This window comes from Pleurodeles waltl, chromosome 10 (genome assembly GCF_031143425.1).
Source record: "Pleurodeles waltl isolate 20211129_DDA chromosome 10, aPleWal1.hap1.20221129, whole genome shotgun sequence".
Classification (NCBI taxonomy): domain Eukaryota; kingdom Metazoa; phylum Chordata; class Amphibia; order Caudata; family Salamandridae; genus Pleurodeles; species Pleurodeles waltl.
The window spans coordinates 371,811-395,794 of record NC_090449.1 but is presented as its reverse complement, the minus strand read 5'-3'; the positions used below and the strand labels follow the sequence as shown (position 1 = coordinate 395,794).

The window sequence follows — 23,984 nt, the reverse complement described above, 5'->3', positions numbered from 1 at the left end:
GCCCTTGGATTCAGAACATCCCGGGATGGTGAACAGTCTGTCGGCCTCCTTGGTATTCCACGGCTGCCATCAAGACCCCGCTCAACGAATGAGTACTCGCATACTAACATTCAGTGTCGTCAGCAAATCACTTGTGTCCAGGTCCTGACCGAGCCGTGCTTCATTCCAGTCCCCAACGCATTGATCGTGGTGGGTGTAGGATTCATGGGCCCGGTGGGATCCTCTTCAGGCTCTGGGGGGCCTCACTCCTGGCACTGGTGGTAGAGAGCTTTCCGAGTTACAAAACATCATTAAAGAAATTACTGGTTTAAACTGAAATTGGTCTCTGCAGACATGAAACAGTTTGTTACACAGAAGGTATCATCTTTGCTTCCCCCCCCCCTTTCATTTAGACTTTGTGGTTAGAAATAGAGACAGCAAAGCCGAGGGTCCTGGTAAAAGCCTGGCGGACACCAGGTGCCAGGGAGAGGCCGAAACATGTTGACCATTTAGGAAGGTGAAGGACTGTCCACACAACATGTCTCGCTTTGCTTTACGCCTTATATAGGCAAGGTATCATTTCAACAAAGGTGACAGCCTCGTCATATTATAATTTTACCTTACAAAAACTCTTGCACAAACATTAAAGAAGCTTGTCCCAAAAATAAGCGATCAAACGAGCGAACCGAGCAGCAGCGCTGTTGGTCGTGGGAGCGCTATACTGAAGCGTGTCACCTTGCGTGAGTCAGGGGTCCCCTCACATGCAGTGTTTACGGGGGCGGTCAGTTGAAGAATAGGGGGTATATCCCCTTGATGGAGTTTGCAGGTCTCATGTTTGTATTTATAGGTTTCTGATAGCGTGCTAGAACTAGGGTGACTTCAGTAGATTCCTGCCCCCCGTTGTTCGCGTGCCCCCCAGCACTGGCTCCGCCATCCATCTGCAGACAGCACAGCAGCACCCCTCCTCTGTTACTTCACCTGGGAGTACCATGCTTGTGTTTACATTGTCCCCTCCTCTACTCTGTGGTACGACCCAGACCTGGGGGGCCCCAGACCGGGGGGAGCATCGGCACAGACGCATCTTCCTGAGAGGGCAGTGTAAGGTCGCCTCCATGCACAGGTTTTTGAGGAGTGGGGCTGTTCGTACCTGGTCAGTGGTGATTGCATGGATCCTTTTTTGTGGAAAACCCATTGAGGGCTCCTTTGGGGGTGGCGTTGGGGTATGTAGAGCCCCAGTCTGGTTCTTTCTTTCGAGGGTACGCTGAGTCCCTCGGGGGCCCCTTGGCAGGCCCTTCTCTCTAGGAGGTATGTAGTGTCTCTCTGGGCCATGCGCAGGGCCCATCTCTCAAGGGGGTATGGAGTATCTCTCAGGGCCATGCGCAGGGCCCTTCTCTCAAGGGGGTATGTAGTGTCTCTCGGGGCCATGCGCAGGGCCCTTCTCTCGAGGGGGTATGTAGTATCTCTCGGGGCCATGCGCAGGGCCCTTCTCTCGAGGAGGTATGTAGTGTCTCTCTGGGCCATGCGCAGGGCCCTTCTCTCAAGGGGGTGTGTAGTATCTCTCAGGGCCATGCGCAGGGCCCTTCTCTTGAGGGGGTATGTAGTGTCTCTCTGGGCCATGCGCAGGGCCCTTCTCTCGAGGAGGGATGTAGTGTCTCTCTGGGCCATGCGCAGGGCCCATCTCTCAAGGGGGTAAGTAGTGTCTCTCAGGGCCATGCGCAGGACCAATCTCTCGAGGGGGTATGTAGAGTGTCTCGGGCCATGTGCAGGGCCCTTCTCTCGAGGAGGTATGTAGGGTCTCTCTGGGCCATGCGCAGGGCCCATCTCTCAAGGGGGTATGTAGTGTCTCTCAGGGCCATGTGCAGGGCCCTTCTCTCGAGGGAGTATGTAGTGTCTCTCAGGGCCATGCGCAGGACCAATCTCTCGAGGGGGTATGTAGTGTCTCTCAGGGCCATGTGCAGGGCCCTTCTCTCAAGGGGGGTATGTAGTGTCTCTCAGGGCCATGTGCAGGAGCCATCTCTCAAGGGGGTATGTAGTGTCTCTCAGGGCCATGCGCAGGGCCAATCTCTCGAGGGAGTATGTAGTGTCTCTCAGGGCCATGTGCAGGGCCAATCTCTCGAGGGGGGTATGTAGTGTCTCTCAGGGCCATGCGCAAGGCCAATCTCTCGAGGGGGTATGTAGTGTCTCTCAGGGCCATGCGCAGGGCCCATCTCTCAAGGGGGTATGTAGTGTCTCTCAGGGCCATGCGCAGGGCCCATCTCTCAAGGGGGTATGTAGTGTCTCTCAGGGCCATGCGCAGGACCAATCTCTCGAGGGGGTATGTAGAGTGTCTCGGGCCATGCGCAGGGCCCTTCTCTCAAGGGCGTATGTAGAGTCTCTCTGGGCCATGTGCAGGGCCCATCTCTCAAGGGGGTATGTAGTGTCTCAGGGCCATGTGTAGGGCGAATCTCTTGAGGTATGTAGAGTGTCTCGGGGCCATGCGCAGGGCCCTTCTCTTAAGGGGGTTTGTAGTGTGTCTCAGGGCCATGTGTAGGGCCCTTCTCTCAAGGGGGTATGTAGTGTCTCTCAGGGCCATGCGCAGGGCCAATCTCTCGAGGGGGTATGTAGTGTCTCTCCGGGCCAATCTCTCGAGGGGGTATGTAGTGTCTCTCAGGGCCATGCGCAGGGCCAATCTCTCGAGGGGGTATGTAGTGTCTCTCAGGGCCATGCGCAGGGCCCATCTCTTCAGATGGTATGCAGAGTTTCTCTCGGGACCAATGGCAGAGTCCCTCACAGTAGGTGGTATGTCTAGTCCATTTCTGTGCACTTTGCATGGCCATTCTCTCCTGGGGCATGTAGAGTCTCTTGGGGCCATGCACAGGGCCCCCCTCTGGAAGGAGTATATGTAGTCCCTCCCTGGCCCCATTGCGAAGTCATTGTCCCGGGGGGGGGGGGGGATGATACAGAGTCCCTCTCAGGGCCATGCACAGGACCCCGCCTCTGGAAGGAGTATGTATAGTCCCTCCCTGGCCCCTTGGCATGGCCTTTTTTCCCATGGGTAAGCTGACTCCCTCCCTGGTCCCTTTGCAGGGCCCATCTCTCAATGGGGAATACAGAGTCCCTCTCAGGGCCATCCACAGGGCCCCCCTCTGGAAGGAGTATGTATAGTCCCTCCCTGGCCCCTTTGCAGGGCCCTTCTCCCCAGGGGTATGCTGACTCCCTCTCTGGCCCCATTGCTGTGCCCATCTCTCCAGATGGTATACAGAGTTTCTCTTGGTTATGCATAGCCCCCACCCTCTGGAAGGAATATGTGTAGTTTCTCCCTGGCATCTTTGTAGGGCCCTTGTCCCCAGGGGGTATACAGAGTCCCTCTCAGGGCCATGCACAGTGCCCCCCCCTCTGGAAGGAGTATGTATAGTCCCTCTCTGGCCCCTTTGCAGGGCCCATCTCTTCATGGGGTATAAAGAGTCCCTCTCTGGGCCATGCACAGCCCCCCCCCCCCTCCCGGAAGGACTATGTGTAGTCCCTCTCTGACCCCTTTGAGGGCCCATCTCTCCAGGGGGGGTTTCAGAGTCCCTTTCTGGCCATGCACAGCCCCCCCCTCTGGTAAGAGTATATGGTGTCCCTCCCTGGCCCCTTGGCATGGCCTTTTTTCCCAGGGGTAGGCTGACTTCCTCTCTGGCCTCTTTGAGGGCCCATCTCTCCATGGGGAATAGAGTCCCTCTCAGGGCCATGCACAGGGCCCCCCTCCGGAAGGAGTACGTGTAGTTCCTCTCTGGCACCTTTGAAGGCCCATCTCTCCAGGGGATATACAGAAACCCTCTCGGGACCATGCAGGGGGCCTCCCTCTAGAAGGAGTATGTATAGTCCCTCCCTGGCCCCTTTGCAGGGCCCTTCTCCCCAGGGGCTATGAAAAGTCTCATGTCCATGCACAGGGCCCCCCTCTGGAAGGAGTATGTGTAGTTCCTCCCTGGCCCCTTTGCGAGCGCCTTCTTTCCAGGGGGTGTGCTGACTCCCTCTCTGGCCCCTATGAGGGCCCTTCTCTTCAGGGGATATGCAGAGACCCTCTCTGGCCACGCCCCCCCCCCCCCCCCCCGGGAAGGAGTATCTGTAGTCCCTCTCTGGCCCCTTTGCAGTGCCCATCTCTCCAGAGGGTGTGCAGAGTGTCTCTTGGGCCATGCACAGCCCCCCCCTCCCCCTCCCCCCGGAAGGAGTATGCGGTGTTCCTCTCTGGCCCCTTTGCAGTGCCCATCTCTCCTGGGGGTCTGCAGAGTCCCTCTCAGGGCCATGCACAGGGCCCCCCACCGGAAGGAGTTTGTATAGTCCCTCCCTGGCCCCTTCGCAGGGCGCATCTCTCCAGGGGCTATGAAAAGTCTCACGTCCATGCACAGGGCCCCCCTCTGGAAGGAGTATGTGTAGTTCCTCCCTGGCCCCTTTGCGAGCGCTTTCTCTCCAGGGGGTGTGCTGACTCCCTCTCTGGCCCCTATGAGGGCCCTTCTCTTCAGGGGATATGCAGAGTCCCTCTCTGGCCACGCCCCTTCTCCCCCGGAAGGAGTATGTATAGTCCCTCCCTGGCCCCTTTGCAGGGCCCTTCTCCCCAGGGGTACGCTGACTCCCTCTCTGGCCTCATTACAGTGCCCATCTCTCCAGAGGGTATACAGAGTCCCTCTCTGGTCATGCACAGGCCCCCCCCTCTGGTAAGAGTATGGGTGTCCCCCCCTGGCCCTTTTGTGATGTCCCTCCCTGGACCCTTGGCATGGCCTTTTTTCCCAGGAGTAGGGTGACGCTCTCTCTGGCCCCTTTGCAGGGCCCATTTCTCTAGGGGATATACAGAGTCCCTCTCGGGACCATGCAGGGAGCCCTCCTCTGGAAGGAGTATGTGGTGTCCCTCTCTGGCCCCATTTCAGGGCCCATCTCCAGAAGATATACAGAGTTACTCTCGGGGCCATGCACAGCACCTCTCACCCACCCCCGCCCCCCCCCGAAGGAGTACGTGTAGTCTCTCTCTCTTGCCTGCCCTCCCCTCTCTCTCTCTCTCTCTATCGCTTCTCTCTAACTCCTTTCTGTTCTCTCTCATTTCTCTCTCCTCTCCCCCTCTCATTCTCTTCTCTTGTCTCTCCTCCTTCTCTTTCCTCTCTCCTCTCCTCCTCTTCTCCTCTCTCCTCGTCTCGCTACTCTTTCCTCTCTCCTCCCTTCTCTCCTCTTCTCGCTACTCTTTCTTCTCTTCTTTTCTACTTTCAATCTCGTCTCTCTTCTCTTCCTCTTCTCTTCCTCTCTTCTCCCCTCTTCTCTCACTCACCCTTTCTCCTCTCTCCCTCTCGTCTCTCCTCTCTTCTCTCTCCTCTTCTTGTTACTCTTTCCTCTCTTCTCCTCTCTTCTCTCTCCCCTCTTCTCTCACTTTCTCTCCTCTTCTCTCCCTCTCTCGTCTCTCCTCTCTCCTCTCTCCTCTTCTCGCTACTCTTTCCTCTCTTCCTCTCTTCTCCTCTGTTCTCCCCTCTCTCTCTCTCCCTCTTCTCACTCTTTTCCTCTCTTCTTCTACCCTCTTGTCTCACTCTTTTCCTCTCTCCTCTCTCTTCCTGTTTCCTCTTCTCACTCTCTTCCTCTTCTCTCTTCCCTCTCTTCTTCTCACTGTCTTTCTCCTCTGCTCACTGTCTCTCTCCTCTCACTGTCTCGCTCTCGTCTTCCTCTCACTCTCTCTCCTACTCTTCTCTCTCTCGTCTTCCTCTCTCTTTCTGTGACCTCCCCTTGTCTCTCTGTCTTTCTCTATCGTCTTCGTTTCTTTTCTAACCTGCCCTTCTCTCTCTCCTCTCTTTTCTTTCTAGTCTTCTCCCTTCACTCTTTTCTCTCCCTCTCTTCTCCCTCTCTCCTCTCTTCTTCCTCTCTTCTCCCTCTCTCCTCTCTTCTCTCGTCTCCCTCTCTCCTCTCTTCTCTCGTCTTCATCTCTCCCTCTCTTCTCTCTCTTCCCTCTCTCCCCTCTCTTCTCTCTCTCCCTCCCTCCCTCTGTTTCCTCTCCTTCCCTGTGTGGCCCTCCCTGTGCCCACACCTTGGCCTCCCCCTCGCGCTCTCTGCCCCTCCTTCCATTTCTACGACCTTCCCTTCCTCCCTCTGCCCGTGCTGTGGTCGCCCCCTCTGCTCCCCCCCCCCACGAGGAAGCGGTGTTGTAAAGGTCCTTGCTGTTCAGGCTGTTGCACCACCGCACTCCCTCCAGTGCTTCTGTCGCAACTTCCGCTCCTTGCTGCAGTTTCCAAACCCGGGCACTGCCCCCTCTGAGGCCAGGACAGAGCCAGGGAGGTGTCAGACCCCGGGCACTGCCCCCTCTCAGGCCAGGACAGAGCCAGGGAGGTGTCAGACCTCGGGCACTGCCCCCTCTCAGGCCAGGACAGAGCCAGGGAGGTGTCAAACCCCGGGCACTTCCGTCACCAGACCCCGGGCACTGCCCTCTGAGGCCAGGACAGAGCCAGGGAGGTGTCAAACCCCGGGCACTGCAGTCACCAGACCCCGGGCACTGCCCTCTGAGGCCGGGACAGAGCCAGGGAGGTGTCAGACCCCGGGCACTGCAGTCACCAGACCCCGGGCACTGCCCTCTCTGAGGCCGGGACAGAGCCAGGGAGGTGTCAAACCCCGGGCACTGCAGTCACCAGACCCCGGGCACTGCCCTCTCTGAGGCCGGGACAGAGCCAGGGAGGTGTCAAACCCCGGGCACTGCAGTCACCAGACCCCGGGCACTGCCCTCTCTGAGGCCGGGACAGAGCCAGGGAGGTGTCAAACCCCGGGCACTGCCCCCTCTGAGGCCAGGACAGAGCCAGGGAGGTGTCAGACCCCGGGCACTGCCCCCTCTCAGGCCAGGACAGAGCCAGGGAGGTGTCAGACCCCGGGCACTGCCCCCTCTCAGGCCAGGACAGAGCCAGGGAGGTGTCAGACCTCGGGCACTGCCCCCTCTCAGGCCAGGACAGAGCCAGGGAGGTGTCAAACCCCGGGCACTGCAGTCACCAGACCCCGGGCACTGCCCCCTCTGAGGCCGGGACAGAGCCAGGGAGGTGTCAAACCCCGGGCACTGCAGTCACCAGACCCCGGGCACTGCCCTCTCTGAGGCCAGGACAGAGCCAGGGAGGTGTCAGACCCTGGGCACTGCAGTCACCAGACCCCGGGCACTGCCCTCTCTGAGGCCGGGACAGGCCTGAGCCAGGAGGCGTCAGACCCCGGGCACTGTAGTCACCAAACCCCGACCACTGCCCTTTCTGGGGGGGGTGGGTGCAGGAAGGACTGCTGTGTACACTGCAGTCACCACGGACAGGCTTTAGCCAGGAGGTGGCCGCTGGGTGCACTACAGTCACCAGACCCCGGGCACTGCCCTCTGAGGCCAGGACAGAGCCAGGGAGGTGTCAAACCCCGGGCACTGCCCCCTCTGAGGCCAGGACAGAGCCAGGGAGGTGTCAAACCCCGGGCACTGCCCTCTGAGGCCGGGACAGAGCCAGGGAGGTGTCAAACCCCGGGCACTGCAGTCACCAGACCCCGGGCACTGCCCTCTGAGGCCAGGACAGAGCCAGGGAGGTGTCAAACCACGGGCACTGCCCTCTCTGAGGCCGGGACAGAGCCAGGGAGGTGTCAAACCCCGGGCACTGCAGTCACCAGACCCCGGGCACTGCCCTCTGAGGCCGGGACAGAGCCAGGGAGGTGTCAAACCCCGGGCACTGCCCTCTCTGAGGCCAGGACAGAGCCAGGGAGGTGTCAAACCCCGGGCACTGCCCCCTCTGAGGCCGGGACAGAGCCAGGGAGGTGTCAAACCCCGGGCACTGCCCCCTCTGAGGCCGGGACAGAGCCAGGGAGGTGTCAAACCCCGGGCACTGCCCCCTCTGAGGCCAGGACAGAGCCAGGGAGGTGTCAAACCCCGGGCACTGCAGTCACCAGACCCCGGGCACTGCCCTCTCTGAGGCCAGGACAGAGCCAGGGAGGTGTCAAACCCCGGGCACTGCAGTCACCAGACCCCGGGCACTGCCCTCTCTGAGGCCAGGACAGAGCCAGGGAGGTGTCAAACCCCGGGCACTGCAGTCACCAGACCCCGGGCACTGCCCTCTCTGACGCCGGGACAGAGCCAGGGAGGTGTCAAACCCCGGGCACTGCAGTCACCAGACCCCGGGCACTGCCCTCTCTGAGGCCAGGACAGAGCCAGGGAGGTGTCAAACCCTGGGCACTGCCCTCTGAGGCCAGGACAGAGCCAGGGAGGTGTCGAACCCCGGGCACTGCAGTCACCAGACCCCGGGCACTGCCCTCTGAGGCCGGGACAGAGCCAGGGAGGTGTCAGACCCCGGGCACTGCAGTCACCAGACCCCGGGCACTGCCCTCTCTGAGGCCGGGACAGAGCCAGGGAGGTGTCAAACCCCGGGCACTGCAGTCACCAGACCCCGGGCACTGCCCTCTCTGAGGCCGGGACAGAGCCAGGGAGGTGTCAAACCCCGGGCACTGCCCCCTCTGAGGCCAGGACAGAGCCAGGGAGGTGTCAGACCCCGGGCACTGCCCCCTCTCAGGCCAGGACAGAGCCAGGGAGGTGTCAGACCCCGGGCACTGCCCCCTCTCAGGCCAGGACAGAGCCAGGGAGGTGTCAGACCCCGGGCACTGCCCCCTCTCAGGCCAGGACAGAGCCAGGGAGGTGTCAGACCTCGGGCACTGCCCCCTCTCAGGCCAGGACAGAGCCAGGGAGGTGTCAAACCCCGGGCACTGCAGTCACCAGACCCCGGGCACTGCCCCCTCTGAGGCCGGGACAGAGCCAGGGAGGTGTCAAACCCCGGGCACTGCAGTCACCAGACCCCGGGCACTGCCCTCTCTGAGGCCAGGACAGAGCCAGGGAGGTGTCAGACCCTGGGCACTGCCCCCTCTGAGGCCAGGACAGAGCCAGGGAGGTGTCAGACCCCGGGCACTGCCCTCTCTGAGGCCGGGACAGGCCTGAGCCAGGAGGCGTCAGACCCCGGGCACTGTAGTCACCAAACCCCGACCACTGCCCTTTCTGGGGGGGGGGGTGCAGGAAGGACTGCTGTGTACACTGCAGTCACCACGGACAGGCTTTAGCCAGGAGGTGGCCGCTGGGTGCACTACAGTCACCAGACCCCGGGCACTGCCCTCTGAGGCCAGGACAGAGCCAGGGAGGTGTCAAACCCCGGGCACTGCCCCCTCTGAGGCCAGGACAGAGCCAGGGAGGTGTCAAACCCCGGGCACTGCCCTCTGAGGCCGGGACAGAGCCAGGGAGGTGTCAAACCCCGGGCACTGCCCTCTCTGAGGCCGGGACAGAGCCAGGGAGGTGTCAAACCCCGGGCACTGCAGTCACCAGACCCCGGGCACTGCCCTCTGAGGCCGGGACAGAGCCAGGGAGGTGTCAAACCCCGGGCACTGCCCTCTCTGAGGCCAGGACAGAGCCAGGGAGGTGTCAAACCCCGGGCACTGCCCCCTCTGAGGCCGGGACAGAGCCAGGGAGGTGTCAAACCCCGGGCACTGCCCTCTGAGGCCAGGACAGAGCCAGGGAGGTGTCAAACCCCGGGCACTGCCCCCTCTGAGGCCAGGACAGAGCCAGGGAGGTGTCAAACCCCGGGCACTGCAGTCACCAGACCCCGGGCACTGCCCTCTCTGAGGCCAGGACAGAGCCAGGGAGGTGTCAAACCCCGGGCACTGCCCCCTCTGAGGCCGGGACAGAGCCAGGGAGGTGTCAGACCCCGGGCACTGCCCCCTCTGAGGCCGGGACAGAGCCAGGGAGGTGTCAGACCCCGGGCACTGCCCCCTCTGAGGCCAGGACAGAGCCAGGGAGGTGTCAAACCCCAGGCACTGCCCCCTCTGAGGCCGGGACAGAGCCAGGGAGGTGTCAAACCCCGGGCACTGCCCTGTGAGGCCAGGACAGAGCCAGGGAGGTGTCAAACCCCGGGCACTGCCCCCTCTGAGGCCGGGACAGAGCCAGGGAGGTGTCAAACCCCGGGCACTGCAGTCACCAGACCCCGGGCACTGCCCTCTGAGGCCGGGACAGAGCCAGGGAGGTGTCAAACCCCGGGCACTGCCCTCTGAGGCCAGGACAGAGCCAGGGAGGTGTCAAACCCCGGGCACTGCAGTCACCAGACCCCGGGCACTGCCCTCTCTGAGGCTGGGACAGAGCCAGGGAGGTGTCAAACCCCGGGCACTGCAGTCACCAGACCCCGGGCACTGCCCTCTGAGGCCAGGACAGAGCCAGGGAGGTGTCAAACCCCGGGCACTGCAGTCACCAGACCCCGGGCACTGCCCTCTGAGGCCGGGACAGAGCCAGGGAGGTGTCAAACCCCGGGCACTGCCCTCTGAGGCCAGGACAGAGCCAGGGAGGTGTCAAACCCCGGGCACTGCAGTCACCAGACCCCGGGCACTGCCCTCTCTGAGGCCGGGACAGAGCCAGGGAGGTGTCAGACCCCGGGCACTGCAGTCACCAGACCCCGGGCACTGCCCTCTGAGGACAGCCCAGGGAGGCGCCCCCTGTGTACTCTGCAGTTGTGTTTTGCTTTAACTCACTCTCTTGGATGGAAACCCGTGCAGACTGTCCAGCTGTCCGTCCATCTCCCCCTATCCCTCCTAAGCCTGGGGGTGTCCCTGGTGCCCGCACTCGTGTCTTACTCCGAGGAGCACAGGTGAACCCCCATCCTCTCCCTGGGACAGGCGTCCCCGACACAAAGGGTTGAAGAGTTCTTTCCCCACTGATACCTGTGACATTGATGGAAAGTGGGGGCAGCCTAGGCAAGCCTCACGACTTTAAAAGCTGGTTTGTTGGGGCCTTTCCTGGGCCCTCTAAAGCCCCGCAGAGCTTTCTTCAGCAGGGGTGGCAGGTGGGGTGTGGGAGCCTGGGTACCACGGAGGGTGTTGTGGGGGTGCAGCAGGCCAGCCTGGGTACTACCTGCGGGGGGATGGGGTGTTTGTGGGCAGGGGGCATGTGGCAGGTCTGGCTCGGTACCACAGAGGGGGTTGTGGCCAGGTGTGCCCCTCACCTTGTCATGTCTCCCCCTCTCTCTCTCCTGTGCCTCCCACCGTCTCATGTTCCCCCCCCCCCCCCCGTGGCTCTCACTGTCATGTCTTCCCTCTCTCCCTTCCCTGTCTCTCACTGTCATGTTTGTCTCTCTCCCTCCCCTGTTTCTCACCTTGTCATGTCTCCCCCTCTCTCTCTCTCTCTCTCTCCTGTGCCCCTCACTGTCATGTCTTCCCCCCCCGCCCCCTCTCCTGTGCCCCTCACTGTCATGTCTTCCCTCTCTCCCTTCCCTGTCTCTCACTGTCATGTCTTCCCTCTCTCCCTTCCCTGTCTCTCACTGTCATGTCTTCGCTCTCTCCCTCCCCTGTTTCTCACCATGTCATGTCTTCCCTCTCCCATGTCTCCCACCCTGTGCTCTCCCCCACGCTCTGCTCCCTCCTCTGTCCTGGCTGTGAGCTGCTGCGGCTGGCCCAGCTCCCATGGCTGCCAGTGCACAGATCCCTCCTGCTGCTGAGTCACTGCTGCTTGCAGCAATCTTTGCCCTTCTTTCACCTGAAGTGACTTCGCCTTTTGTTGTGATAATTCCAGGCGAACAGCGCCGAGAAGCCTGCTGGCCAGCATGATACTTCCTTGTGCACCGAGTGTGCCGCACCCTGCGCCAAACTATCTGTTCCTCAACCAGTATCGCCCTGGAGCTGGACGTTATGCCTCGCACATATTGAAAGAGGACCTTGTGAATGTCAAGCGCCTAGAGGACATGTATCCCCAAGGATGACACAATACTTGTGGCCATGGACTCCGGTGGAAGGCCCAGGCCTCCTTGCAGACGTCTCATTCTAGGCAGTGTGCTTGGTGGGTCATGTCTTCTGTACTGGTATCCGGGGGCACAGGTGCTCTCCCAGGATTGGCCGTGGAGGGGGCCTTCACCTGTCCTGATCACCTGGACTCTGCCTGGCCTCTTGTGGTACTTCTGTGACCATAGGTGGTGCTCAGTGCTTGTCTCAGTTCTGCAACATCACGTGGTAATTAGTTCTTGTGTCACCTGGAACCTGCCTGGGCTCTTTTGGCACCTCTGTCACCTCCTGTGGTACTCGGTACTTGTGGTCCCTGTGTGGCATCATGTAGGAATCCGTGCTTGTGGCCCGTCTGTGATGTGACCTCGTGTGGTACTCTGTGCTTGTGGCCCATCTGTGATGTGACCGCATGTGGTACTCAGTGCTCGTGGCATCATGTGGCACTCAGTGCTTGTAGCCCCTCGCTGATGTGACCTTATGTGGTACTCGGTGCTTGTGGCCCATCTGTGAAGTGACTTCATGTGGTACTCTGTGCTTGTGGCCCATCTGTGACCTCATGTGGTACTCGGTGCTTGTGGCCCATCTGTGACCTCATGTGGTACTCGGTGCCTGTGGCGTCTCTGAGACCATCTCGTGGTACACTGTGCTTGTGGCCCATCTGTAATGTGACCTCATGTGGTACTCTGTGCTTGTGGCCCATCTGTGGTGTGACCTCATGTGGTACTCTGTGCTTGTGGCCCATCTGTGACCTCATGTGGTACTCAGTGCTTGTGGCCCCTCTGTGACCTCATGCAGTACTCTGTGCTTGTGGCCCATCTGTGATGTGACTTAATGTGGTACTCGGTGCTTGTGGCACCTCTGTGACACCAAGTGGTACTCTGTGCTTGTGGCCTATCTGTGATGTGACTTCATGTGGTGGTCTGTGCTTGTGGCACCTCTGTGACACCATGTGGTACTCTGTGCTTGTGGCCCTTCGCTGGTGTGACCTTATGTGGATCTCTGTGCTTGTAGCCCATCTGTGATGTGACCTCATGTGGTACTCAGTGCCCTTGGCGTCTCTGAGACCACCTTGTGGTACACTGTGCTTGTGGCCCATCTGTGATGTGACGTCATGTGGTACTCGGTGCTTGTGGCACCTCTGTGACCTCATGTGGTATTCGGTGCTTGTGACCTCTCTGTGATGTGACCTCATGTGGTACTCTGTGCTTGTGACCTCTCTGTGATGTGACCTCATGTGGTACTCTGTGCTTGTGACCTCTCTGTGATGTGACCTCATGTGGTACTCTGTGCTTGTGACCTCTCTGTGATGTGACCTCATGTGGTACTCTGTGCTTGTGACCTCTCTGTGATGTGACCTCATGTGGTACTCTGTGCTTGTGACCTCTCTGTGATGTGACCTCATGTGGTACTCGGTGCTTGTGACCTCTCTGTGATGTGACCTCATGCGGTACTCTGTGCTTGTGACCTTTCTGTGATGTGACCTCATATGCTACTCTGTGCTTGTGACCTCTCTGTGATGTGACCTCATGTGGTACTCGGTGCTTGCGGCCCATCTGTGAAGTGACTTCATGTGGTACTCTGTGCTTTTTGCCCATCTGTGAAGTGACTTCATGTGGTACTCTGTGCTTATGGCCCATCTGTGACCTCATGTGGTACTCGGTGCTTGTGGCCCATCTGTGACCTCATGTGGTACTCGGTGCTTGTGGCCCACCTGTGACCTCATGTGGTACTCGGTGCTTGTGGCCCATCTGTGACCTCATGTGGTACTCGGTGCTTGTGGCCCATCTGTGACCTCATGTGGTACTCTGTGCTTGTGGCCCCTCTGTGACCTCATGTGGTACTCTGTGCTTTTGGCCTCTCTGTGAATAGACCTCATGTGGTACTCTGTGCTTTTTGCCCATCTGTGAAGTGACTTCATGTGGTACTCTGTGCTTGTGGCCCATGTGTGACCTCATGTGGTACTCGGTGCTTGTGGCCCATCTGTGACCTCATGTGGTACTCGGTGCTTGTGGCCCATCTGTGACCTCATGTGGTACTCAGTGCTTGTGGCCCCTCTGTGACCTCATGTGGTACTCTGTGCTTTTGACCTCTCTGTGATGTGACCTCATGTGGTACTCTGTGCTTGTGACTTCTGTGATGTGACCTCATGTGGTACTCTGTGCTTGTGACTTCTGTGATGTGACCTCATGTGGTACTCGGTGCTTGTGGCCCCTCTGTGACCTCATGTGGTACTCTGTGCTTTTGACCTCTCTGTGATGTGACCTCATGTGGTACTCTGTGCTTGTGACTTCTGTGATGTGACCTCATGTGGTACTCGGTGCTTGCGGCCCATCTGTGCGGCCGCCAAATGCCGGAACTCACTCCCTATAACCTTAAGGCAAGAACATAATTTCCTTCGTTTCAGAAAATCAATTAAAACCTGGCTTTTTCCACGCTAATTCAACTTTCTTTTTTCTGATCTATGTGATCTGACAATCCTTCTTTCCTTTCCGAGCGCTTCGTTGCCGGAACGCGCTTTATAAATACCGAATGCATACATACCTGGGACCTCATGTGGCACTCGGTGCTTGTAGCCCTTCGCTGGTGTGACCTTATGTGGTACTCGTGCTAGTGGCCCATCTGTGATGTGACCTCATGTGGTACTCACGGCTTGTGGCACCTCTGTGGCATCATGTGGTACTCAGAGCTTGTGGCACCTCTGTGGCATTGTGTGGTATTCAGTGTTTGTAGCCCCACTGTGGCCTCATGTGGTACTCGGTGCTTGTGGCACCTCTGTGGCATCATGTGCTACTCGGTGCTTGTGGTATCTCTGTGGCATCATGTGGTACTTGGTGCTTGTGGCATCTCTGTGGCATCATGTGGTACTTGGTGCATGTGGCACCTCTGTGGCATCATGTGGTACTCGGTGCTTGTGGCATCTCTGTGGCATCATGTGGTACTTGGTGCTTGTGGCATCTCTGTGGCATCATGTGGTACTCGGTGCATGTGGCACCTCTGTGGCATCATGTGGTATTCGGTGCTTGTGGCACCTGGACCCTGCCTGTGCTCTTGTGACCTCATGTGGTACTCTGTGCATGTGGCACCTCTGTGGCATCATGTGGTACTCTGTGCCTATGGTTTGAGAAGCATCGTCGGGGCCCCCTGAGCAGGATCGGATGGGGTGCTTGTAAGGTTTCCAGAGTAACTGGGCGCTAGTGTTGGGGTGCTCAGTGCTAGTGGGGTCTCAGTTGCTTGGAAGGATCTAGAAGGGACCACCTCAGAGGGCCTCCCCGAGGGCAGGATCGTGGGAAGCCCTTGTGACCCTGCGGATCTGTGGGGCGCCTGCAGCAGAGGTTGAAGGGTGTCTGTGACCGCGGGGTCTTGTGGTTCCTTCTTGTATTTGTGTCTCTGGACTTGCAATTTGACCCTAAACCACCTTTTTTGTTGTCTGACAGGGAGACCTGGCTAAGAAGAAAATCTACCCGACACTCTGGTGAGTCTGCAGGGGGCGCTGCTCTTATTATTCACCTGTCCATCAGGGGTGCCTGTCTGCGTTCACACACCCGTTCAGCAAGGGCGACGGGGGTGGGGGTGGGGGGAGTCTCTTTCTATCCTAATCTGCAAGGGGTGCCACTCTCCCTATCCAGTTACCCCTAAACCCATCCCTCGGGGGTGCCACTCTCCCTATCCAGTTACCCCTAAACCCATCCCTCGGGGGTGCCACTCTCCCTATCCAGTTACCCCTAAACCCATCCCTCGGGGGTCCCACTCACCCTATCCAGTTACCCTAACCCATCCCTCGGGGTGCCACTCTCCCTATACAGTTACCCCTAAACCCATCCCTTGGGGGTGCAACTCTCCCTATCCAGTTACCCTAACCCATCCCTCAGGGGTGCCCCTCCCCCTATACAGTTACCCCTTACCCATGCCTCGGGGGTGCCACTCTCCCTATACAGTTACCCCTTACCCATGCCTCAGGGGTGCCACTCTCCTTATACAGTTACCCCTTAACCCATGCCTCGGGGGTGCCACTCTCCCTATCCAGTTACCCTAACCCATCCCTCGGGGTGCCACTCTCCCTATACAGTTACCCTAACCCATCCCTCAGGGGGTGCCACTCTCCCAATCCAGTTACCCCTAAACCCATCCCTCGGGGGGTGCCACTCTCCCAATCCAGTTACCCCTAAACCCATCCCTCGAGGGGGTGGCACTCTCCCTATACAGTTACCCTAACTCCTCCCTTGGGGTGCCACTCTCCTATCCAGTTACCCCTAAACCCATCCGTCAGGGGTCCCACTCACCCTATACAGTTACCCTCACCCATCCCGCGGGGGGTGCCACTCTCCCAATCTAGTTACCCTAACCCATCCCTCGGGGTGCCACTCTCCCTATCCAGTTACCCTAACCCATCCCTCGGGGGTGCCACTCGCCCCATCCAGTTAGCCCCAAACCCATCCCTCGGGGGGTGCCACTCTCCCTATCCAGTTACCCCTAAACCCATCCCTCGGGGGTCCCACTCACCCTATCCAGTTACCCTAACCCATCCCTCGGGGTGCCACTCTCCCTATACAGTTACCCCTAAACCCATCCCTCGGGGGGTGCCACTCTCCCTATCCAGTTACCCTAACCCATCCCTCAGGGGTGCCCCTCCCCCTATACAGTTACCCCTAACTCATCCCTTGGGGTGCCACTCTCCCTATACAGTTACCCCTAACCCATCCCTCGGGGGTGCCACTCTCCTTATACAGTTACCCCTTAACCCATGCCTCGGGGGTGCCACTCTCCCTATCCAGTTACCCTAACCCATCCCTCGGGGGTGCCACTCTCCCAATCCAGTTACCCCTAAACCCATCCCTCGGGGGGTGCCACTCTCCCAATCCAGTTACCCCTAAACCCATCCCTAGGGGTGCCACTCTCCCTATACAGTTACCCCTAACTCATCCCTCGGGGTGCCACTCTCCCTATACAGTTACCCCTAACTCATCCCTCGGGGTGCCACTCTCCCTATACAGTTACCCTAACTCATCCCTCGGGGTGCCACTCTCCCTATACATTTACCCTAACCCATCCCTCGGGGTGACACTCTCCATTTCCAGTTACCCTAACCCATCCCTCGGGGGGCCACTCGCCCTATCCAGTTACCCCTAAACCCATCCCTCGGGGGTGCCACTCGCCCTATCGAGTTACCCCTAAACCCATCCCTCGGGGGTGCCACTCGCCCTATCCAGTTACCCCTAAACCCATCCCTCGGGGGTGCCACTCGCCCTATCCAGTTACCCCTAAACCCATCCCTCGGGGTGCCACTCTCCCTATCCAGTTACCCTAAACCCTTCCCTCGGGGGTGCCACTCTCCCTATCCAGTTACCCCTAAACCCATCCCTCGGGGTGCCACTCTCCCTATACAGTTACCCTAACTCCTCCCTTGGGGTGCCACTCTCCTATCCAGTTACCCCTAAACCCATCCCTCAGGGGTCCCACTCACCCTATACAGTTACCCTAGCCCATCCCTCGAGGGGGTGGCACTCTTCCTATACAGTTACTCTAACTTCTCCCTTGGGGTGCCACTCTCCATTTCCAGTTACCCCTAAACCCATCCCTCTGGGGGTGCCACTCTCCCTATCCAGTTACCCCTAAACCCATCCCTCGGGGTGCCACTCTCCCTATCCAGTTACCCCTAAACCCATCCCTCGGGGGGTGCCACTCTCCCTATCCAGTTACCCTAACCCATCCCTCGGGGTGCCACTCTCCCTATCCAGTTACCCTAACCCATCCCTCGGGGGTGCCACTGTCCCTATCCAGTTACCCTAATCCATCCCTCGGGGGGTGCTACTCTCCCAATCTAGTTACCCTAACCCATCCCTCGGGGTGCCACTCTCCCTATCCAGTTACCCTAACCCATCCCTCGGGGTGCCACTCGCCCTATCCAGTTACCCCCAAACCCATCCCTCGGGGGTGCCACTCTCCCTATACAGTTACCCTAACTCCTCCCTTGGGGTGCCACTCTCCCATCCAGTTACCCTAACCCATCCCTCGGGGGTCCCACTCACCCTATACAATTACCCTAGCCCATCCCTCGAGGGGGTGCCACTCTCCCTATACAGTTACTCTAACTTCTCCCTTGGGGTGCCACTCTCCATTTCCAGTTACCCCTAAACCCATCCCTCGGGGGGTGCCACTCTCCCTATCCAGTTACCCCTAAACCCATCCCTCGGGGTGCCACGCTCCCTATACAGTTACCCTAACCCATCCCTCGGGGTGCCACTCTCCCTATACAGTTACCCTAACCCATCCCTCGGGGTGACACTCTCCCTATCCAGTTACCCCTAAACCCATCCCTCGGGGTGCCACTCTCCCTATCCAGTTACCCTAACCCATCCCTCAGGGTGCCACTCTCCCTATCCAGTTACCCTAACCCATCCCTCGGGGGTGCCACTCGCCCTATCCAGTTACCCCCCTACTCATCCTGCAAGGTGTGCCACTCTCTCTCTCTCCAATTACATCCAACCCATCCCTTGGGGGTGCCACTTTCCCTTTCCAGTTACCCCCCTAAACCATACATCAGGTGGTTCCAGGCAGTCTTCCTATCCAGTTACCCCTTACCCGCATGGCAGCAGGCTCCCCTTTCCCTGTCCACCTTCCCCCCTAACCCATCCGTCAGGGGGTGCCAGGCAGTGTTCTGTTCAGCTGCATTCCTTCCAGGGACACTCATCCTCCATGCAGGACCCCATGGAAGGTTCCATGCTGGTTCAGGCCTGCGAGATTGCCCAGGGTGTACTCTGTGTTGTGAGACAGTTGCTTGTTCTACCCCGTGAGACTGCCCATCGCAGTCTGTGCTCTGAACTGACCCCCACTCTTTCTTCCCCTCGTGGACCAGCCTTCTGTGTCTTTGCCCTTGAGGCCCTCCTGGGGTTTCTCCTTACAGGGCACTGTGGGGCCTCTTTCACCCAATATGATCCCTGCATGTATCCCACAATGCATCACTAGCTCTCTTTACCTTTCATGCTACAGCTCTGGACTCACTTTCATTCCCTGGAGATAGTCCTAGGATATCTTTCACAGAAGAGACAGTTCTGGGTTTTGCTCTCCTTTTGTTGCCCCAGTCCCCATGAGAGAGCCCAGGTTTTGCTCTCCTTTGGTTGCCTCAGTCCCCATGAGAGAGCCCAGGTTTTGCTCTCCTGTGGTTGCCCCAGTCCCCAGAAAAGAGCCCAGGTTTTGCTCTCCTTTGGTTGCCCGAGTCCCCACGAGAGAGCCCAGGTTTTGCTCTCCTTTGATTGCTCTGTCTCCATGAGAGAGCCCAGGTTTGATATTGTAACCTTTGTAAGAAGCCTGGGGTTTGTCTGTTGACATTAGATGGCCCAGGTGTTGCTCTCATCATCTGACAGCTCAACAGCACTCATTTCCTGCTTTTGAGGTCTTCTGCTCTCTGCTTGTAGGTGGCTGTTTAACGATGGTCTGCTGCCTGAAGACACCTACATTGTCGGCTACGCCAGGTCAAAGATCACGATCGAGGACATCCGGAAGCAAAGCCAGCCCAATTTCAAGGTATTGTGTGAATGAGATGGATGAAATGCTGGGAAGGGCTGGAGAGACTGAGAGCAGCAGCATGGAAGCCTGAACCGAGCGTCGTCGTGGAGCTGGGCAGGGTGGCATGGAAGGGTTGGGGAGGGTAGGCTGGAAAGGTTGGGAAAGGGATGGATTGAGGGTACTGCGAGGCCTGGAGGAGCCTGGAAGGGAATGAGCAGAGAGGATTTGGGTAGCAGCCTGGCAGGGATGAGAAGAGCAGAGAGGGCTTGGGTAGCAGTCTGGAAGGGATGGGAAGAGCACAGAGGGCTTGGGTAGCAGCCTGGCAGGGATAGGAGGAGCACAGAGGGCTTGGGTAGCAGCCTGGCAGGGATGGGAAGAGCACTGAGGGCTTGGGTAGCAGCCTGGAAGGGATGGGAAGAGCAGAGAGGGCTTGGGTAGTAGCCTGGAAGGGATGGGAAGAGCAGAGAGGGCTTGGGTAGCAGCCTGGCAGGGATGGGAAGAGCGTGGAGGGCTTGGGTAGCAGCCTGGAAGGGATGGGAAGAGCAGAGAGGGCTTGGGTAGCAGCCTGGAAGGGATGGGAAGAGTACAGAGGGCTTGGGTAGCAGCCTGGAAGGGATGGGAAGAGCACCGAGGGCTTGGGTAGCAGTCTGGAAGCGATGGGAAGAGCACAGAGGGCTTGGGTAGCAGCCTGGCAGGGATGGGAAGAGCAGAGAGGGCTTGGGTAGCAGCCTGGAAGGGATGGGAAGAGCACCGAGGGCTTGGGTAGCAGCCTGGCAGGGATGGGAAGAGCAGAGAGGGCTTGGGTAGCAGCCTGGAAGGGATGGGAAGAACACCGAGGGCTTGGGTAGCAGCCTGGAAGGGATGGGAAGAACACCGAGGGCTTGGGTAGCAGCCTGGAAGGGATGGGAAGAGCACTGAGGGCTTGGGTAGCAGCCTGGAAGGGATGGGAAGAGCACTGAGGGCTTGGGTAGCTGCCTGGAAGGGATGGGAAGAGCACCGAGGGCTTGGGTAGCTGCCTGGCAGGGATGGGAAGAGCACAGAGGGCTTGGGTTGCAGCCTGGCAGGGATGGGTAGAGCAGAGAGAGCGTGGGTAGCAGCCTGGAAGGGATGGGAAGAGCACAGAGGGCGTGGGTAGCAGCCTGGAAGGGATGGGAAGAGCAGAGAGGGCTTGGGTGGCAGCCTGGAAGGGATGGGAAGAGCAGAGAGGGCTTGGGTAGCAGCCTGGAAGGACTGAGAGGAGTAGCCTGGAAGGGATGGGAAGCTGAAAAGGAGGGCTTGACAGTGGGCGTTGAGAGAGCTGCTGCGGGCAGATGTTTGCAGATGCAGCTGATGTTCTAGCTCTCCCTTGTAAGTGCCCTTTTTGGTCTTGGCGTATAATTGAAAAGTTCTGGATAAACTTGCTTTGGTTCCAGTTCAGAGCTGTAAGTGGGTGTTTTTAATGGTGCCCTGTAAGAGGGTGATACTAATGACACCTCTGCTCAAAGCTTTGAGAGGGTGTATAAACAGTAGCAGGTTTCGGGATGTCAGTGGGTGTTTTTGATAGTACCTCTGTTCAGAGCTGTAAGTGGGTGTGTTTTATAGGTCCTCAGCGTTGTAAGTGTTTTTTATAATTCCTCAAGGTTGTAAGATGGTGTTTTTTATAGTTCCTCAGAGCTGTAAGTGGCTGTGTTGTTTTATAGTTCCTCAGAACTGTAAGTGGGTGTGTTTTATAGTTCCTCAGAGTTGTGAGTTTTTTAATAGTTCCTCAGAGCTGTAAGTGAGTGTTTTTTGATAGTACCTCAAAGCTGTAAGAGGCTGTTTTTGATAGTACGTCCGAGATTTGTAAGAGGGTGTTCTTGATTGTACCTCAAAGCTGTAAGAGGCTGTTTTTGATAGTACCTCAGAGATTTGTGAGAGGGTGTTTTTGCTTTCTGGAGATTCCTCCTAGGCGTTTGTTCAGTTATGCATTCCTGCTGGAATGGGGCGAAGGCTGTTGCACACATTTCCACCGCTGCCTCTCCCACCTTGAGTTCTGCTGACGATCACAATGGTCTGGACACTAGTCATCTCAGTCACACCTATCTGAGCCACAGCAGTGTGAGCGTTCTGCCTCAGGTCCCGACTCTCAAGCGCTAAATTTTGGCAGAAAAAACCATTGGAGATATGCAGCGTGATCTTGTATTTTTTACACACTATGTTATTAATAAGTGCTGTGTGCATTTTGTATGTGCGTGTATTATTGTTAAATGTCTGTAATCTAAAACTATTCTATAGGAATGGTCTGGTTTTGCAACGGGGAATAACTGGTTATTCATTGCAGAGACACAGGGCTCACTTACTCTGTGGTACACGAGCTGAGTGAGGATCTCCCTCACTGAAGCTTTGGCCTTGTGCTTTACAGGGTTTTGGGCCTGAGGTCGCGGTGTAGACCTAATTGGTATTACGTGGCGAGTAGAGTCTTTATCCCACCCCTTGTGACTGCGTTATGGTGCAGGTGCCTGCTCCAAAGCCACATTAACAGTGTGGGCTTCTTTTACCGTATCTGGAGCGAGATCTGAGGAGCAAGGCAAAATTACATCTTCCCCATGTGGGAGATCACGGACAATGACGGTGCCCAATCTTTCTCTGCTAAGAGAATATTGCAATTTAGCTCTTCCCGAAATATTACTTCTATTGTGCGCACTATGTCTCCCTCAATATGAATGTTTAGTTCATTCATCCTGCCTGGTGGGGAAACGTGCATGTCTACTGTTTCAACTACAATGAAATTGTTAGTTGCTGTCACATCCAGACGATCTATCAGATTCTGGTGACCTACTGTGACCCCTGCTGCGCCGTCCAGCAGGGTCACTGGCCGCATCTGTTCCTCAGCAATGTTCTCAAGATTGCTGACACGTTTTATTGACTTTGCCACTGTTTTCTTTTTTAAATTGTGGCTTTTGTTGTGGAGATTTATCCTCTTTCTTCTCTAAGGATCGCTGAAAGTCTTTCTTCTGTTTCTCATAGCCTGGACATTGATCTGACCGGCCCACTCTCTCACCACGTCTTTCTGGCGTGTCCTGAAAGGAACGAGAGGGATGTGAATCAGTATATCTGTCAAGAGTCTTTAAATTTTCTCTTTTTCCAAAACTATATCTCCTTTTGGAGTTCTCCAGATGAGGATAATCTGCTCTCTGACTCAGTCTCTCTTTATTTTGTTTATTCCAGCGCTTTTTAGAACCCTCATGTGCTTGTTTAGTACTGTCCTTAGGGGTAGTACTTTGAATATCGGGTTTTTCGGTTTGACTCCCAGACTATCCTGTTCTATACTAGTATAGGTGTCTGAAATAATTTTCAGTAGTTGACGTACCTATTCCAACTGTGGAATCTCCTGGAGCTGCTGGTGTATAGCCAACGCTACTGCTTCCCCTTTAATGTTGTTTAGGATTGTTAAGGAGACTGTGTCGAAATTACGCATCAGTTTCATCCCCAAATCTAGGGCTGGAGCAGCCCTGTGCTCATTTAGTATTTGTTTTAACACTTCCGGCAGGTTTGCAAGTGTCAGGATACCCTGTGTGGTAGTGTATATTGCAGCAACGCCTGTACCCCATGTGGTGCAGTCGTCCACTGAGGGAACCATTCCTAATGGCAGGCATATTGTGAGAATTCTGTGTTTTTCCTGTGGTCCAGTATGGGGAAACACAGCTTCCAGCTGATTGTTTTTTTGTGCTATCTAGAATGTGATATTCTCGTGTTCCGTGAGCACCTTGCACATGATAGAATGCACTGTTTGTGGGTTAATCCCAGTAACGGCCAATTGGTATCCAGCTGGTGCCGGTTGTGCTGGGCGCGCTGGATTCGCATTCACAGTTTGCAGTACGAACTGAACAAGTCGTCTAAATAATGTTCCCTAGTTGATTGCAAAGATTGCGCAGATCAGCTGCCTACATGTTTTGTACACCTGGATGTGGTGTATGTGTGGCAAACATTGGACACATTGATACGTCATTATGTAAGGGACCTAATCTCACGGGTTGCATTACAGTTCTGATGTTCTGGTACCGTCGCGGTACGTTTGCTATTTCATATGAGTGAAATGTGAAGGTTGTATGGTCTTCCTCAGGAAAGGTGACCCAGGAATAGATGTTTCTGTTTGCTAACCTTAATTTGTTTCTACTGTGAATGAGACATCCCGACTCTCATCTTTCAACCCATGCACTATTAGATGCAGTGTTGTTAATGCATGTCTGGCATTTTCTGGAATGTCTGTGGCGTTGGCCATGTTGGATAATTGGTAAAGAGAAGAAACACCAAATGGGGAGAAAGTCCTTTTAATAATCCAAGCTTGAACAACCTACTCCATAGTTAGGGGCTCCCTGTTCAGCTGAGGAGGATTATCCCCAAGTCCAGGGATGTCTCTGAATAATGGTACTCAGGGTACCTGTTGTGTATGAGGCAGAGACACTCAGGATATCAGCAGATTAGTGCCAAAACACCATTGTTGGTGGTGCCATGTTGTATTTGGAGTCTCACTCCTATATGAGACGGCTGGTTTAGGGATGACAGCACTTTTGTGTGTAGGTGACTAGGCCATTCCTACAACAAGTTTCAACTGTTGGCCCAACCGTCCCAGCTCACAAGCAGCACCTCACCAGAAACCCAAACAATAAAAGGCGATGTCTGGCAGCCTTTTGCATGGACTCTAGAGTGCGACAGCTCACGGACGTCGTGGTGGACGATAGTTACCCTTTTCTCACATTAGCAATACATCTGTCACACACAGGCAGTGAAGGAGCTGCAGGAGAGTTTTC

General features: G+C 57.0%; 1 protein-coding gene across 5 annotated transcripts in view; it reads left to right on the top strand.

Annotated features, from left to right (window-relative positions):
* The window catches only part of G6PD (glucose-6-phosphate dehydrogenase), a 120,706-nt gene that overhangs the window by 23,838 nt on the left and 72,884 nt on the right, over positions 1-23,984 (top strand). For 4 of the 5 annotated variants that reach the window (XM_069209282.1, XM_069209284.1, XM_069209286.1 and 1 more), the window contains exons 3-4: positions 15,147-15,184; positions 19,125-19,233. In XM_069209282.1, the coding sequence (XP_069065383.1) occupies positions 15,147-15,184; positions 19,125-19,233 (147 nt within the window). Of the gene's footprint in view, positions 1-11,694; positions 11,941-15,146; positions 15,185-19,124; positions 19,234-23,984 lie in introns of those variants that run through there. The other variant, XM_069209281.1, reaches the window with a different exon arrangement.